Genomic DNA, 16562 nt, shown 5'->3' with positions numbered 1-16562 from the left:
GATTGGGGGGGCAAGGCGGGCGACGGAAGGCCGATGCCTCCGTTGCCCGGCCCTCTACAGAATCCACCCCCCAAACCTCCAGGTATTTCCCTCCTTAGAGCTGGCAACCCTACATTCCCCTCAGTGCCTGTTGGTAGGCAACTAAGCTTGGTCCTGTCACCTACTTTGGCCTTTGGGAGAAAACACATTGGGGCCAGTCCTGATAGGGTTGCCAACTCCAGATGGGAAATTCCTGGAGACTTGAGGGATGGAGCCTGAAGAGGGTGAGGTTTGAGGAGGGGTGGGACCTCAGACAGGTACACTGCCATAGACTCCACCCTCCAAACCAGTCAGTCCCACATAGGGAACCATTGTTGCCAATCTCCAGGTGAGGGCTGGAGAGCACTCAGTATTACAACTGTTCTGCAGAAGGGAGGGCAGAAGTCAGCTGAAGTCAAAGGGGCAGATAATGGTAGGTTGGTGGCTAGCTGGGAAGGAGATGGGGTTGCCAACTACATGCTGACAAATTCCTGGGGATTTGAGGGGTGGAGCCTGGAGAGGGTGGGGTTTGCAGAGGGGTGGGACCTCAGACAGGTAGAATGCCATAGACTACACCCTCCAAACCAGCCATTTTGTCCTGGGTAACAATTGTTGCCAATCTCCAGGTGAGGGCTACAGATTACTCACAATTACAACTGCTCTTCAGGTAGCAGAGATCAGTTCCTCTGGAGAAAACAGTGGACTCTGTCATTATACCCTGCTGAGGTCACCACAGCAAATTGACACTGTTTGCCCAAAGCCAGAGCACTGCCCCAGAGCCTCTTTCTAGATCTCATTGTATTGCTTTCACAACAGGCTTTACTGCTAGTGAAAATATAATTGGCCAGGACCGGCTTAACTGACTCAGCACAAGCATCCTACAGCTTCCCCACCTACATTGTTTCTCAGTGTTCAGAGAAAACTGCATACACATTTTTCCTTATATCTATGGAAAGGGCTAGAGATTTGGGCTTTACTGCTAGTGAAAATATAATTGGCCAGGACCGGCTTAACTGACTCAGCACAAGCATCCTACAGCTTCCCCACCTACATTGTTTCTCAGTGTTCAGAGAAAACTGCATACACATTTTTCCTTATATCTATGGAAAGGGCTAGAGATTTTTTAATAAAACAACAAGAAATTCAGTGATAAAGCTTGACATATTTTTCAGGAATTTTGCCCCAAATACCCTTCCCCATATCTACAGGCCTACACATGAATAACAAATCACAAATCAAGAGAACAAACTTTGGATCCAGTGGCACCTTTAAGACCAACAGAGTTTAATTCAAGGTATAAGCTTTCACGTGCACGAACACTTCTTCAGATACAATAAAATGGAAGTTACCAGCACATATGTAGAGGGTGAGCAGTAAATTACAGGAGGAGAAGGAGGAGGAGAAGGAGTTGGTTTTATACCCTGTCCTTCATTACCCGAAGGAGTCTCAGAGTGGCTTACAATCACCTTCCCTTCCTCTCCCCACAACACACACCCTGGGAGGTAGGTGGGGCTGAGAGAGTTCTGAGAAAACCCAAGGTCACCCAGCTGGCTTCATGTGGAGGAGTGGGGAATCAAACCTGGTTCTCCAGATTAAAGTCCACCGCTCTTAACCACTACACCAAACTGGATCTCTGTTCTGAGTGTTGTAATAACTTGCAACTCAGTACTTTCCCTTTCTAGCCTGTTATTGAAGTTCCTTTGCAATAAAACAGCTTCTTTGAGGTCACCCATTGCATGTCCTGGAAAGCTGCAGTGTTCTTCTACAGCTTTCTAAGTATTGTGATTCTTGATGTCGGATTTGTGTCCATTTATCCTTTGGTGTAGGGTTTGACCTGTTTGCTCTATGTTGAGAACCGAAAGGCATTCTTTCCATTTAATGGCATATACAATGTTAGAAGATGAGCAAATGAATGTTCCTGAGATACTATAGTTGATGCTGTCAGGTCCAGTGATTGTGCTGTCTGAGTGTATGTGGTAGTAAAGTTGGCATCTGGGCTTATTGCAAGCTCTGGTACCAGTTTCCATTTTTAAATTAGGTGTTGTATTATTGTGGGTGAAGAGTTGTTTGAGATTGGGGGGCTGTCTGTGGAAGAGGGCTTCTAATGTCCTGGCCCCACTGCTGGACCTCCTGATGGCATCTGGTATTTTTGGCCACTGTGTGACAGAGTGTTGGACTAGATGGGCCTTTGGCCTGATCCAACATTGGCGTCTCTTATGTTCTTATGTTCTTAAGAGAACTGTCATTATCCAGTAGAGGTTGTAAATTGCTGATAATGCATTGAACTGTTTTGAGTTGAGAGCTGTAGGTGAGCACTAGAGCAATTGAATTCCCAGGATGTAACAATTATATTGGTTTCTTGTCTCACTACATATGTTGACCTCATTCAGTCCTTATACCTGTATTCTCACCAATCCCCCAGAGGGGAACATGCATCCTCTTTATTTTATTTCTTAATTGGAATAGTAGATCAGAATAGCAGGTTGTAATGTAATGTGTAGTGGAATGTAATGTAATTTGGAATGGTAGATTGGAATCTATTTCTCTGGTCCCGGGACAAGGGAGATAACTCTACACAGCCAATCGCCCCACTTCAAAGAAGATGCTGCTGTAAGGTTGCCTCCATGCTTGAAAGGAGACAAATGGAGAGTAATGGCAGGGTCTCTGTTAACTACTCTCAGCATTCCACAATTAAGAATACATTTGCCCATCAATCTCCAATTCTTACATAATGATTTCCCCTTCAGTATGTTCTCCCCCAGATAAACACACACAAATGGTAACCATATAAACTAAGCTTGTTATTCCTGTTTGGTCCTTGAACTTGTTAAAATCTTCATTATGTTGTATGCTAATTTACTGCTCATCCTCTACCTATATGTATGGCCTGGTAACTTCTGTTTCATTGTATCTGAAGAAGTGTGCGTGCACACAAATGCTTATACCTTGAATAAAATTCTGTTGGTCTTAAAGGTGCCACTGGACTCAAACTTTGTTCTGCTGCTAATTTCAAATTAGCTTGACAGCTTCCACAGGTTTATGTGGTATCTTTAAGACTCACAGATTTATTGTTACATAAACTTTCATGGATTGTAGCACACTCATGCATTTCATGATTCTTGTCCCCATGGTTTATATTTTTTTCTCTGTATCTCTGTATGTGTATATATCTGCCAACTTAAAAAAAAACCCACTATGAATCTGAGGAAGTGGGTTCTAATCCACAAAAGTTTATGCTGCAATTAATATTTTACTCTTTATTGTTTTCTTTAAAAAACTAACACCCTGTTATTTAAAAGCTTCTGAGGCTACATCCGAAAGATTAAAAATAAAACCACAAGTTTCTTGTTAACTGTTAACTGTTTCAATACAATCAAAAGCACCAGGATAAAATCAAATTATAAAACAGCTACTGAAGAAATACAGTAATAGAAATAAACAAAGAGCCTTAAATTAAAAAAAACCCAGCTGAAAAGACAGGTAGAAGTCAATAGCAATAGAGAAAATTTAATTTTAAAATCCAGCTGATATGAACTCTATAACAAAAGCCAGTCAAAGTTTGAAAAAAGTCTTTGCTTACAATCTAAAACACAAACTGGGTGCCAGATGAACAGCTACAAGGGAAGAATTCTAAAGTGAGGTACTGTAAAAGAAAAAGCCCTGTCTCTAGCGGCCACCCATCTTTCCTCTAAGTGGGGACACACAGAGCAGGGCCTCTAAAGATGATTTTAACTGACAGGTAGATTGGTCTGTGAAGTGGTGGCTCTCTAGATACCCCAGTCTTGGGTAAAAATCAGGACTTCCCATTGTGTCTGGAAAAAAACTGGCAACAAAGTACAATTCTTGAAGCACTGGCAAAATAGCTCTCTAATCTGCACCAGCACAATTTGGCCACATTTTGAGCCAAATGATGATTCTGCACAGACTTCAAGGCGGCTATCTCAAGCTTGTCAATAGGGATGCTTGGCGACATGCCCTTGTGAATTCTTGGAAACTAGGTAAGCTCTATGTTTTCTAATTTTGTTTTGAAACCTTGTCTACTACAGCTGTTCTAGCAATTACACACCTTGTATTTTCATTCTTCGTGGAAGTCCCAGAAGCCTTATGAAGACTAACAGCATGATAAAGATAACAATTTGAAGCAGGCCTGTCATGTAGTACTAACCTTGACATCTTCATGCTCTAAGGAACTTATCTTCGGCTGTTAAAGAGAGCCTTTTTAATGTTCTTACAGTATAAAGAAGATTGTTGGCTCGGTCCCTTTAAGACTGTAGTGCAGCAGGGTTTATGTCCCGCTTGTAATTATATGTCTTTTAATGTAATTATGCACTTTGTACTTTATTTGCATTTTGCATGATAGCTTATTTTATATCACTATAAATATTTTTTTTTTTAAAAAAAAAAGATTTTGTTTACATTCTTCAAGGTTGCTTTTTACTGGCCCCGGTCACATGGAGGATTTGCCACGCTAAAGGCACGAATGTCAGGTGGATTTTCGGGGCACGATCACACCGCAACATCTGGGAAGCATAGTGCACCCATGACCAACCCGTGGTGTCCTGCCGAAGATGCGCAGTAAAAAAGTACCTCAGAAAGTGCACTAGTATCCGGAAAACGCGGGGCAGGGGCGGGCGTCTGATCGTGGGAGCGCTAGTATCCCGTGACATCCGGCGCCCGTCCAAATCCCATCGCAAACCGGATGTTTTTCGTAAGCGCATGCGCACAAACACCTAACTGAAAGCAGTGCTGCTCCGCAGAACTATGCATGTGCATAAATGCGAAACGCTTGCCACGTTCCAGCATCGCTGTGTGATCGCCAGCTAACAACCTAAGCGTGGAGACTCGGGGACCGTGTTATTGGGCTACCATGGTTTATTTTTCTCCGTGGCAAATAGCCACGCCTCCCCCCGCATTATCTGGCCTGTGTGACTGGGGCCTATGTTTGATTAATTCTGTTACTGGCAACCTTATCCTTACTTGTTTGCTACCAAGTCACAAGTGGCCTATGGTGATCCCATAAGGTTTTCAAGGCAAGAGACGTTCAGAGGTGGCTTGCTATTGTCTGCCTCTGCATAGCAACCCTGGATTTCTTTAGTGGTTTCCCATATGAATACTAATTGGGGATGACCCTGCTTAGCTTCCAAAATCTTTTTTTTTTAGATTTTTTTAAATTATTTAAAAATATGAAAAATTTACATTAAAAATAACTTCAACAATCCCCCGGGTTCCCCTCACCCCCCCATAATTAAAAAAAGGTTCATATAAGCTACTTTATAAAACAACAAGGATCTAACTGAATAAATTACTATAACTACACTCCACAGAACAGACTGTAGACCTAACATGAGGCTAATCAGAGATTTATCAGGTCCAAATTATCGGCCGTAGCAGGAATCACAGCTTGCGACTTCAGGTAGTCTAGGATTGGTGCCCAAGTATGAAACAGTCGTGATTTATAGGTGGTATGTGTTTCTCGTAGGATTTTATCAGTCAATTTAGCAATTATAAAGCAGTCCCATATCCTATTTTGCCCAGCTGAGATAGAGGGATCCCTACTATCCTTCCACTTAGCCGCGGTTTCCATCTTTGCTAAGGCAAGTAGAGTTAGGACTGTTTGTTTGAAGATTGTAAAATAGATTCAAGTGTTTTATGAAGTAATAATGCTTCAGGTGTTTCCGGTAGATTGAAGCTTCCAAAATCTGACAAGATAGGGCTAGCCTGGGCCATCCAGGTAAGGGTGTGTTGGTACTATATCATTTTGATATTCTGAGACCAGTACATGAAATGTCCTTCAGAACAGGACTTAATTGATCAAATTCAAAGGTAAAAAAAAGAGAAACAGTTTTATGAAAACCTCAGAATTGCTGAAAAACTTTAGTCTGTCTTTCTTTGGAGTCTTTCTGTTCTGCATCATGTTAAAGAAAGTGTCTGATAAGAGTAAAAGAAAGTAAATGATGACAATAGATTCCCATGATTATACGGTATTATTTTGCTGGACTCTTCTGAGGAACCCCTAAGTGAAATAAATGAGAATTCTACCTGGACACTAGGGTTGCCAGGTCTAGGTTGGAAAATACCTGGAGACTTTGGGGGTGGATCCAGGAGAGGGCGGGGTTTGGAGAGGGGAGGGGCCTCCGCAGGGTACCATGCCATCGAGTCCATCCTTCAAAGCAGCCATTTTCTCCAGGGGGGCTGATCTCTGTCAGCTGCACATCAGTGGTAAAAGCGGGAGATCCCCAGGCCCTACCTGGAGGCTGGCAACCCTACGGGACACAGTTTTGTCTACGGGTTATTTGTGGAGTGAATTTACTTAGGGCTAAACTAAACATGACATAGAATTCTATTACCTGTTTATTCTGGTTTTCCCCCCTTAAAATTAAAATAATCTTGGAAGAAAGACAAATGGAAGTAGAAGAGTGGCATGTGAAGTGGTTATGTCTGCCTAGTTGTTTCCCTTCTTGTTTGTTAAAAGTTGCCACCCCAAGCCAGCTTTTCTCTCCACGAGGGAAAATACTCATATGCAATTTTAGCACACAAATGGCAGAAGGAGAAGAAGGTTAAGCTTAAGCAGCTCTTCTATTATATCTTCCTACTGTATCCTTTCCAAGCTTCTTCTAAAGACATGTTCCACCCCCAAAGAAGTAGAAGAAACTGAAAACACTGGGAGAAAGTGACCTGAAACGTTTCTTTATTTACTTCATTTATATCCCCCTTTGTACTGCCCCTTCATAAAACTTCAGGTTATGCTGGCAATCTTTAGAAGTTGCATAGGAGTTAAAAGAGATTTTACTGATTCAGGGAGGTTTTCTACATAATCCTAAAATTAAACTAGAGGCAGAGTAGCATTCAAGAGACAAAGAACTGAGAGTTTTCAAAATAGAAATGGATTTTTATTTGCATAGACATTTAGGAGGTTTGCCCTTATTGTTACAAAAGGAAATGGATGCCATTATCTTATATATTCATTAAACTACTTCAAATAGTTCAAAATTCTCTTTTCTTTTAAATGAGATCTTCTGATATCCTTTTCAGCCTCTAGAATATTAATGCATGCCAATTTGTTCTAAATTTGTTTCTAAAAAGATTAATCAGGATCAATATATTTTCAACCACAGGAAAAATTCAAAAACACCTAGACCAGGAGTCCCCAACCTTTTTGAGCCTGTGTGCCCTTTTGGGATTCTGACACATGGTGGTGGAAACAACTACCAAATAGTCTTTGCAGTGCCATGGTCTCACGGCTGATAAGTGATACTATGAATTAGGTTTTATTATGATGCTACTCTGCAATTCTAATTTTACTATGCACGATTTTGTATTTAGATTACTGTATCTTCATGTATATGCCAATAAAAGGCTTTGGATGTAACTACAAAATCGATGCCAAAGGAGGTGGAGCCACACCCACATAGAGGATACCGTAGTGCAGGGGAGAAATGGGGTAACTTAAAAAATGCACTAGGAGTGGAAAAGAATAAAACCAACACTGTAATGGCAGCTACCTTTGAAATGCTATTTTAATCTGCACAGCCAATCAGATCTCCAATGGCCAGTCAGAAACCTTGCTGAGTAAGAGCCCCATATCACCACACACCCCTTTCTAGAAACACTTAGTGGGCCCCAGGAAAGGTGGGTACCATGGAACCCATGGACCATTTCAATTCTTGCACTCACAAGGAAAGAGATCGGATAAACATTAAATAAAATGCATAGAGATCAGTATACTTTGGGGAATGGATTAATTGCTGATAGAAATGTTTAAAAGTAGTAAATAGTTAAAAGCTGTGGTGTGGAGATAGGAGAAAGTACCAGATACTGAAAAAGAGCTAAGAAAAGTATAGTACACCATGTTAATGAGGAAATAGAAGAAGTACTGGGATGGAAACAGATATGCACAGGATAGGTTTGTAAATGTCTGGTCATCCATCATTGCTTTCTGTTATAGAAATAAATCGAAAGAATTAGTTTTAAAAAGATATCAAACCTTGTTTAGATTGTCAAATCTTATCTCATGGATATTGTATTATATGGTACGTATTATGCAGTCTCATAAGAACATAAGAGAAGCCATGTTGGATCAGGTCAATGGCCCATCTAGTCCAACATTCTGTATCACACAGTGGCCAAAACCAGGTGCCATCAGGAAGGTTCACGTGTGGGGCTAGAACTCCAGAAGCCCTCCCACTCTTACCTCCCAAGCATCAAGAATACAGAGCATCACTGCCGCAGACATAGTGTTCCATCTATACCTTGTGGCTAATAGCCACTGATGGACTTCTGCTCCATATGTTTATCCAATCCTCTCTTGAAGCTCTCTATGCTTATAGCTGTTACCACTTCCTGCAGCAGTGAATTCCATGTCCTGATTACTCTTTGGGTGAAGAACTACTTCCTTTATCTGTTTTAAGGCTACTGCTCATTAATTTCATTGAGTGCCCACAAATTCTTGTATTGTGAGAAAGGGAGAAAAGCAGTTGCACACTGAGTTAACATCTTTGGTAAGTTATCTACCATGACTCCAAGATCTCTCTCCTGGTCAGTTACTGCCAGTTCAGACCCATCAACATATATTTATAGTTAGGATTATTGACTCCAATATAATGTGCATTACTTTGCACTTGCCCACACTGAACCTCATTTGCCACATTGATGCCCATTCACCCAGCCTCATCAGAACTCTCTGGAGCTCCTTCTTATCCCATGATTATGAGTATACTAAGGAAAAGTAATTTATCAAAAGCTTATCAAAAGCTTTCTGGAAGTCTAGGTAAACAACATTATTGAATATTATGTTTTTGAATATTATTAAATAAATAATATATTAATTACAAAAATAGTAACCTCAGCAAGGATATGAGAAATAGTTAATCTTAAGAGGAAGGTATTATTTTCATACATGGCCATGGAAGCAAGGAAAATCATCTTTAACAAAATGCATTTCTATTTTAATGGAGATTTCTATCTTCTTTATCTTTCTACTAGGAAAAAGGCCCATTGTGGAAATAAATACATCGATCTCTAGAAGGAGGCTCTGGGTGGGTGCCCCAGCCTTGGACACTCAGTGTCAATTTGCTGTGGCGACCTCAGTAGGGTATAATGACACTGAGTCCACCATTTTCTCCAGAGGAACTGATCTCTGCTACCTGAAGAACAGTTGTAATTTTGAGTGATCTCCAGCCCTCACCTGGAGATTGGCAACGATGGTTTCCCAGAAGGGAATGGTTGGTTTGGAGGGTGGAGTCTATGGCTTTGTACTTGTCCGAGGTCCCACGCCTCCTGAAACCTCACCCTCTACAGGCTCCATTCCTCACATCTTCAGGAATTTTCCACCTGGAGTTTGCAACCCTATCTCCTTCCCAGCCAATCATCAACCTACCTTTATTTCCCCCTCACTCTTCAGCTTTCCACCCCCCACACACCTGCAGCCTCTCCCGTGCTCTGAAGCCCTGACTGCTACGTCACATTGACTGTCATACGGGGGCCACCACAGCAGCATATAAGGATACAGAGCCCACCATTTTCTCCAGGGGAACTGATCTCTACCATCTGGAAAAAGCAGTTGTAATTCTGAGTGATCTCCAGCCCTCACCTGGAGATTGGACACATTTTACCTCAGAACAGAAAACTGTTTAGAATGTTAGAGGCAAAAGCCAATCAAGTTGCGCATGCAAACGACATCTGTGTTCCGAGGCAAAGGCCAATGAGGCTGCATATGCAAATAACCTCTGTGTTCTGACTGGCTATGGGGGAGGCAGGACTCAGGCAAAGCAGCCAGTGGATAGGGAGACCCTCTGAATGACAGATCAGAGAGCGAACTGATTTTGGAGCATGTGGAATGTTCTAGAGAAGTGCCACCACCATTCGGCTTTTATTTATAAGGGAGATGAACTGTTTATTTTCTGTACCATCTTGGAAACATTTAAAAGATTAAATGGAATAATAAGTAGGTATATTAGCTAATTCTGTTTTTTTTGTCCACTCCAAATATTTATCATTACTTTGTTTTGCAGTTTTTGGGTGCTTGCTTAACATTCTTGTTAGTTTACAATTAATATAAAGTCAATAACTAAGGAAGTATTGACACACCATAGTTTGAGCAGCTTGATACTACCAATGCCCTCTCACTTCTGCTGTTTACATATTGTCTCACAGTCAGAGACAGTGTCAGACATAGAGACTATTCCTCAACCAACTGGAGTGAGAATATTGTTTTGATGCACAGAAATACGGTTTTAAAAAGTCAAGGTCTGCTAGCAGTTTCTCTGTAAACTCCCACAGCAGCTTTGCTAGAGGTCATGAATATTACATAAGGCTGTCCATGCATTCAAGTCAGCATCACTAAGCCAAATTCCCATAGCAACACTCACATAGATTTACTCATCAGTAAGAGATGCATCAGCTTAGCAGGAAGTGCTCTAATGCTACTCATTTTTTTTCCTGCAAGATGCTGAAACTCTTTCCTTTCAAAGTTTAATTTTACTGATAGCCTTAATAAAATGTTTACTTCTGAAGTAGCTAACTTGTGTCGTGCAAAAGTAGTCTTCAAAAGAGGCGGTAAAAATACTCATATGCACATTTATCAACCTCTGGCAATCCAACTCCCTTATTTACCTCTCAGGGTGGTCATGACAGAAAACACTCTGACCTCTACTCTGCTATTGTGCAAAGCTCCTTAAAGTGCACCATTTCCAAGGTCTAGATTTAAAGCAGAAGCAGGGCAGCTTTTGAGAGCAAAACTGTATTTTTTTTTTCAGACAACAGATTCAGTGGATTAAAGAAATCCAAAAAGAAGTAGCTCAAGGACTCTTATCATACCACCTGAAAAGTCTATAGTTGTTCAGGAATCTAGTTAAGACTACAGACTACAGTTATCAGAAGAAGCCCATTGTTCAAGCAAACCACAGTATCAAGAAATACAATTTAAACATCCATTAGTGCATAAAACTGCACAGAAAAGTCATAATTACTTCAGTATTTCCAAGTTTTGAAATCTGGATCAAGCATATTGTCTAAAATTATGAACATGTTTGTGGAACCAAAGAATATTTTTCTCCCTGGCATTTAGCAGTTTACTAAAACTACAAAAATAAATAAGTAAGTTGAGGGGACACAAACACATTTAAACACTTGCCACAGTCCTTTAGGAAGTAAGATGCAACACTAATGGGAGTTTTTAATGTGGTGGCAGCAGACTTATACACACTTTTATCTGGGCATCAGTCCCACTACACACAACAGGGCTAACTTTTGATTAAGCACATATAACACTGTGCTGGATATCACTTTTTTTAGTATGCCGTTATCTTGTTTATTAAAAGTGTTTCTAATTGTTTTGTTTCTATGAAAGGCTTTTCATAACTGTTTTGTTTTGGCAAGCCACCGTACTGTTTTGTGGGGTTTTTTTTTAGCAAGGCAGAATATCCCAGTTTAAAATAACAGAGAAAGAAAAAAGGGAAGGCACAGAATAAGCCCGCTCTGCGGGGAGGGCGGGGTATAAATCTTAATAAATAAAAATAAATAAATAATTTTACAAAATAATTTTAAGAAACAGAATTGGACTTTTAAGAGGAATGGAGTAATGGGATAAACAAAAATAATAAGAGCATCAGAGATATGCATCTTTTGACTGAAAGTATTAACACACATTCAGTTTTGGATCTAGAATGTAAAATCATTGCTAAATACTACTAGAATTCTTAATATATGGAACAGAGGAATTGGGATTCCATGGAATTACATACACCACTTAAAGCTGGTCAAGGATTTAATTACAAAAATTGGGATGTGCCATTTTTTTAAAAAAAATACAGTTTACAAACATTTATGAAGATAAAGCCTGTATTTTACATTTCCCAAGCTACTTATAAAGTGTAAACGCCTTATAGAATACATTAGAGTAAATGGCTATTTTCATGTTGTACCCTTTCCACAGAAGCAAAAAATGCCATTAATTACTTAGTAGACATCAGGCTACGAGAAAAGGAAATTCCACAAATCAGGATTGTAAAGAAGCATCTTACCTTTGCTTTTTCCAGCTGTGTCTGGGCCTGTCGCTCTGCCTCTCTCCGCACTGCCTCTCTGTCTTCCTCAAGAGATACATCTGAATCAGATGGACGGCTAGTGTAGGAGTCTGCCGAACCCTAGACACGAGGAAGAGAAAATTAATATTGGAAATGAAGAAATCAGTGTTACTTAAAAAAAAACCTCATTAATAAGGCTGTATCACATTGTTTCCATATTTTAATTATTTTTCAGTGCTTTTTTAAAATAAATGTTTAAGTTCGGAAGAATATTAATAAGTAAAACAATAAGCACTTCAGTTCTTTTGATCCTAAGATCATACTAAAAATACTCTTTATACACCCTATATCTTTGCTTCCCCCCATTTTACAACCAGAACATGCCTTTTGCTATGTAGAACTAGTTCCTGTGGAAGAACACCAATGGTGCAGTGCAGGGCTGAAGGACATACAGCAGCTTCAAGGATAGCTCTAGATAAACAAAGCTAACATTAAACCATTTGAGTTATGCGATAGGTAAAATTCAGACTAAAATGCCAAGTTAGTATGAACAATCTTTATTCCTGAAGACAACAGGTTTAAAATTCCATCTTACTTGCAGGGCACCTCTTCACCTGACACTATCTTTCTCCATCATAAAAAGAACATGGCTTAAATCTATCACAGCCTTTCAACAAAACCAGAGCACAAATCAAGTAACAGCTGACATAATATATCTGGAATCAGGAGCATGTCCAGTCCTGGGTCACAATGCCAGAAAAGCCCAGTAAAATAACTATCATCTCTGATATCTACAATTTGTTTTTCTCCTTACAATCAAAAGAATAACAATCTGCTAATTCAAAACCAAATGAAAGCAAGCAACCCTTCCCCCACCCAACCCACCTGCAAAGCAAAATATGCCAGCAAATGGAAATTCGGTGCTTACACAGATATCAGAATTCTTCAGCCGTCCTCCTTTGGCTCTTTTCAGAAGCCTGATCCAGGTGGCCTTCATTAGCCAGACAGCTCAGTTATTGTTCGCAGCTGCGGCGTCCGGCACTGATTCTCATAAAACATGTGCACACCGAGCACCGCAGAATCACTGCTCTTTTCCTATCCATCCTCTGCTGCAAGCTCTTTCCTTCTCTTTCCTCAGCTTTGCAAATCCTCAGTGTTGCAGTGTCTACTATAAGTAAGTTCTTAATTTTCCCATGGCACCAAAAGGCAAAGATATTTAATTCAAGGGGGGGGGGGGAAATCCCAGACTTCAAGTATATTGTAGGAGATGCTTCACTGATGTAATCATCAGCACAAGAAAACCTTCCTTTGTTGCTTTTAAAAAATATATATATCTATATCTATAAACTGTTATATATGGTGCTTATCAAGGAACCTTTAAAAATCCAGGGCAAATTGTAACATTTGCAAGTACAAAGTTCATTTCATATCTTCAGAGCTCTGTGTGTGGTGGGGGTGGGGTAACAGGCTTTTCACATCACTGAGCATGCTCCATATGTACAGCCTATTACGCAGATGCTCACATCACACAGTGTTGCTAGTCTATGTCAAATTACCATTTTACATCTCAAGGGTAAACAGCTGGAAAACAGCAAGGTCTTTGAAAAGCTGCAGTAGCTGGTACAGGATTTTATTTTTAATACATATCAGTCAAAAACTGAATTTCCCTATTTGATTCTAGACTCTGTCACACACTGCTATTTCCTGATCTTTCCAAACACTAAGTTATAACCATACTGCAAAGACCTATATCAAAAATAAACCACAAGTGCCCAATTTATTCTTCAGTATTTTGCAGTTATTAGCTGAGAATGGTTCTCATGAAGAACAAAGTTCATAATAAATGAATACCACAACACAGACAAACAAGAAGCCCTGTTCAGTGTGGTGGTGGGTGGAGGGGAGGGCAGAAATTACTCTCTTAATTTTTTACTTAGTAGTGACAGGTAGCATTTGTCCCTACTACAAAATCTGCATTAAATATGACATTTTACTTTTCCTCTTAGAAGCAAAAGCAACTACATACTTGTATGAAATGGGCACTGTTTGTGTTGAGGCTACACTTGTTCTATGTCCCTGGTGATTCCAGCCTTTAAGAATTAGGCATAGCATTATCCTAAATTTGCTTCTTAATTACGCTACAGCATGACGGAATGGTGTGAAGTGGTTTCCACACATAAGAGGTCATCCTGCTATACCCCTAGGTACTCTCTTGCTATGACTTTGTTAATTGACACACCCCTGCTAAAAAGAAAAGAAAAACCTTCTCAAAAATAATCTGATGAGGAAAAAACATGCTTTTAAATGATGTAATAAGAACACTTGAACAAAGTTAAAGAGAAAGAGGGGTAGTAATGAGCCTGCATAAGCCCCTAATAGCTGAGAGAATCATAGAAGTAGTTATTTTAAAAGTTGGGGTGGAATTTCCAAGCTGTTCTCTTCCAGCAATGTGTTGTAGGTACCAATTTGTGACTATAACTAATAGTAAAGAGACTGGTCTCTTTGTGGATAACAAAATCTTCAGAATCAGACTATCTACAGACAAGGTAGGGGGTCTCCACCTACTTGGGGATACAAGACATGGCTTTATAAATCAACTAGGAATAATGCCCGTTGAAAAAATAAATACAACGAGCTCTAGAAAGAGGCTCTGGGAGAGTGCCCCGGCCTTGGGCACTCAGGGCCAGTTTGCTGTGCAACCGCAGCAGGGTATAATGACACAGAGTCCACCATTTTCTCCAGGGGAACTGATCTCTGCCATCTGAAAAGCAGATGTAATTCTGCGTGATCTCCATCCCTCCCCTGGAGACTGGCAACAATGGTTCCCCATGAGGGAATGACTGGCTTGGACGGTGGAGTCTATGGCATTGTACCTGTCTGAGGTCCCACACCTCCTCAAACCTCACTCTCTCCAGGCTCTGCCCCTCAAATCTTCAGGAACTTCCCAACCTGGAGATGGCAACCTGATCTCCCTCTCAGCCAACCATCAACCTACCGTTATCTGCCCCCTGGCTTCAGCTTTCCATCTCCTTCCCCTCCCTCCTAGAGAGCAGTTGTAATTCTGAGTGATCTCCAACTCCCACTAGGAGATTGGCAACAATGGTTCCCCATGAGGGAATGGCTGGGTTGGAGGGTGGAGTCTATGGAACGCTACCTGTCTGAGGTCCCACCCCTCCTCAAACCTCACCCTCTCCAGGCTCCATCCTTCAAACTGCCTGCTAGAGAACAGTTGTAATTCTGAGTGATCTCCAGCCTGCACATGGATATTGGCAACAATAGTTCCCCAGGAGGAAAATTAGTCTTTTTCTGCAATGGGGACCAAAGCAGCTTACATCATTCTCCTTTCCCCCTTTTGACTTGCACAACAACCCTGCAAGGTAGGTTAGTCTGAAAGTCTCTGGTCAAAAATCACCCAGTCAGCTTCCACAGCAAGAACCTGGGTCTAGCAGACCCTGCTCTGAAGCACTGACTGCTATGCCTAGGGTAGCCAACATCCAGGTGGAGCCTGAAGATCACCAGGTATCACAATTGAACTCCAGACAACAGATCTCTCTCCCCCTCTGGTGAAAATTAACTGCTTTGGATGGTAGCCTCTATAACATTCTGTTCAGCTGAGGCTTCTTTCCTCCCCAGACTTTGGCTTCCTTAGACTGGCTTCCTTAGACACAGAATCTCCCTTCCTGGAGCTGACAACCCTTATCAGGACTGGCCCCAAGGAGTGTTCTTCCAAAGGCCAAAATAGATGTGAAAAGGGCCTTTTAGTGACATAACCTGGTTCCCTAGCAACAGGCACTAAGCACAGTTGCCACCTCTGATTAGGGAAATACCTGGAGATTTGGGGGGTGGATCCTATGGAGGGCAGCACTGGGGGGGGCATGGAAGGACTCAGCAGGGGATTAATGCCATAGGGTCTACTCTCCAAAGCAGCCATTTGCTCCAGGGGAACTGAACTCTGTCATCTGGAGACCAATTGTAGCAGCGGGAGATCTCCAGGTCCTCCCTGGTGCTCATGGAAATCCAAGTAGGAGCCAAGCCATTATTCCTTACTTCAGATAGATACATCAGTATAGCTGACTAGGAATAAGGCCCATTTTGGAAATAAATACAATGAGCGCTAGAAAGAGGCTCTGGGAGAGTGCCAAGGCCATGGGCACTCAGCATCAATTTGCCATGGCAACCTCAGCAGGGAATAAGGACACAAAGTCCACCATTTTCTCCAGGGGAATGGATGAATGCCATCTGGAGAGCAGTTGTAATCCTGAGTGATCTCCAGGCCCCTCCTGGAGATTGGCAATAATGCTTCCCCATGAGGGATTGTCTGGCTTGGAAGGTGGAGTCTATGGCATTGTACCTGAGGTCCCACCCCTCCTCAAACCTCACTCTCTCCAGGCTCCATCCCTTAAATCTCCAGGAATTTCCCAGCTGGAGTTGGCAACCCTAACAGGACTGGCCCCAATGAGTTTCCCCCAAAGGTCAAAATAGGTGAGGAAAGGGCCTTTTACTGACACAACCTGGTTGCCTAGC

General features: G+C 41.4%; 1 protein-coding gene across 1 annotated transcript in view; it reads right to left on the bottom strand.

Annotated features, from left to right (window-relative positions):
* CACNB2 (calcium channel, voltage-dependent, beta 2 subunit) overlaps positions 1 to 16562 on the bottom strand; it is a 225464-nt gene that overhangs the window by 68678 nt on the left and 140224 nt on the right. The window contains exon 3 of the mRNA XM_015414605.1: positions 12039 to 12158. Within this exon, the coding sequence (XP_015270091.1) occupies positions 12039 to 12158 (120 nt within the window). The remainder of the gene's footprint in view (positions 1 to 12038; positions 12159 to 16562) is intronic.

The sequence above is a fragment of the Gekko japonicus genome, unplaced genomic scaffold, assembly GCF_001447785.1.
Source record: "Gekko japonicus isolate JY-2015 unplaced genomic scaffold, Gekko_japonicus_V1.1 scaffold780, whole genome shotgun sequence".
Classification (NCBI taxonomy): domain Eukaryota; kingdom Metazoa; phylum Chordata; class Lepidosauria; order Squamata; family Gekkonidae; genus Gekko; species Gekko japonicus.
The sequence above is the reverse complement of the archived record's forward strand: the minus strand, read 5'-3'. Positions and strand labels throughout refer to the sequence as shown.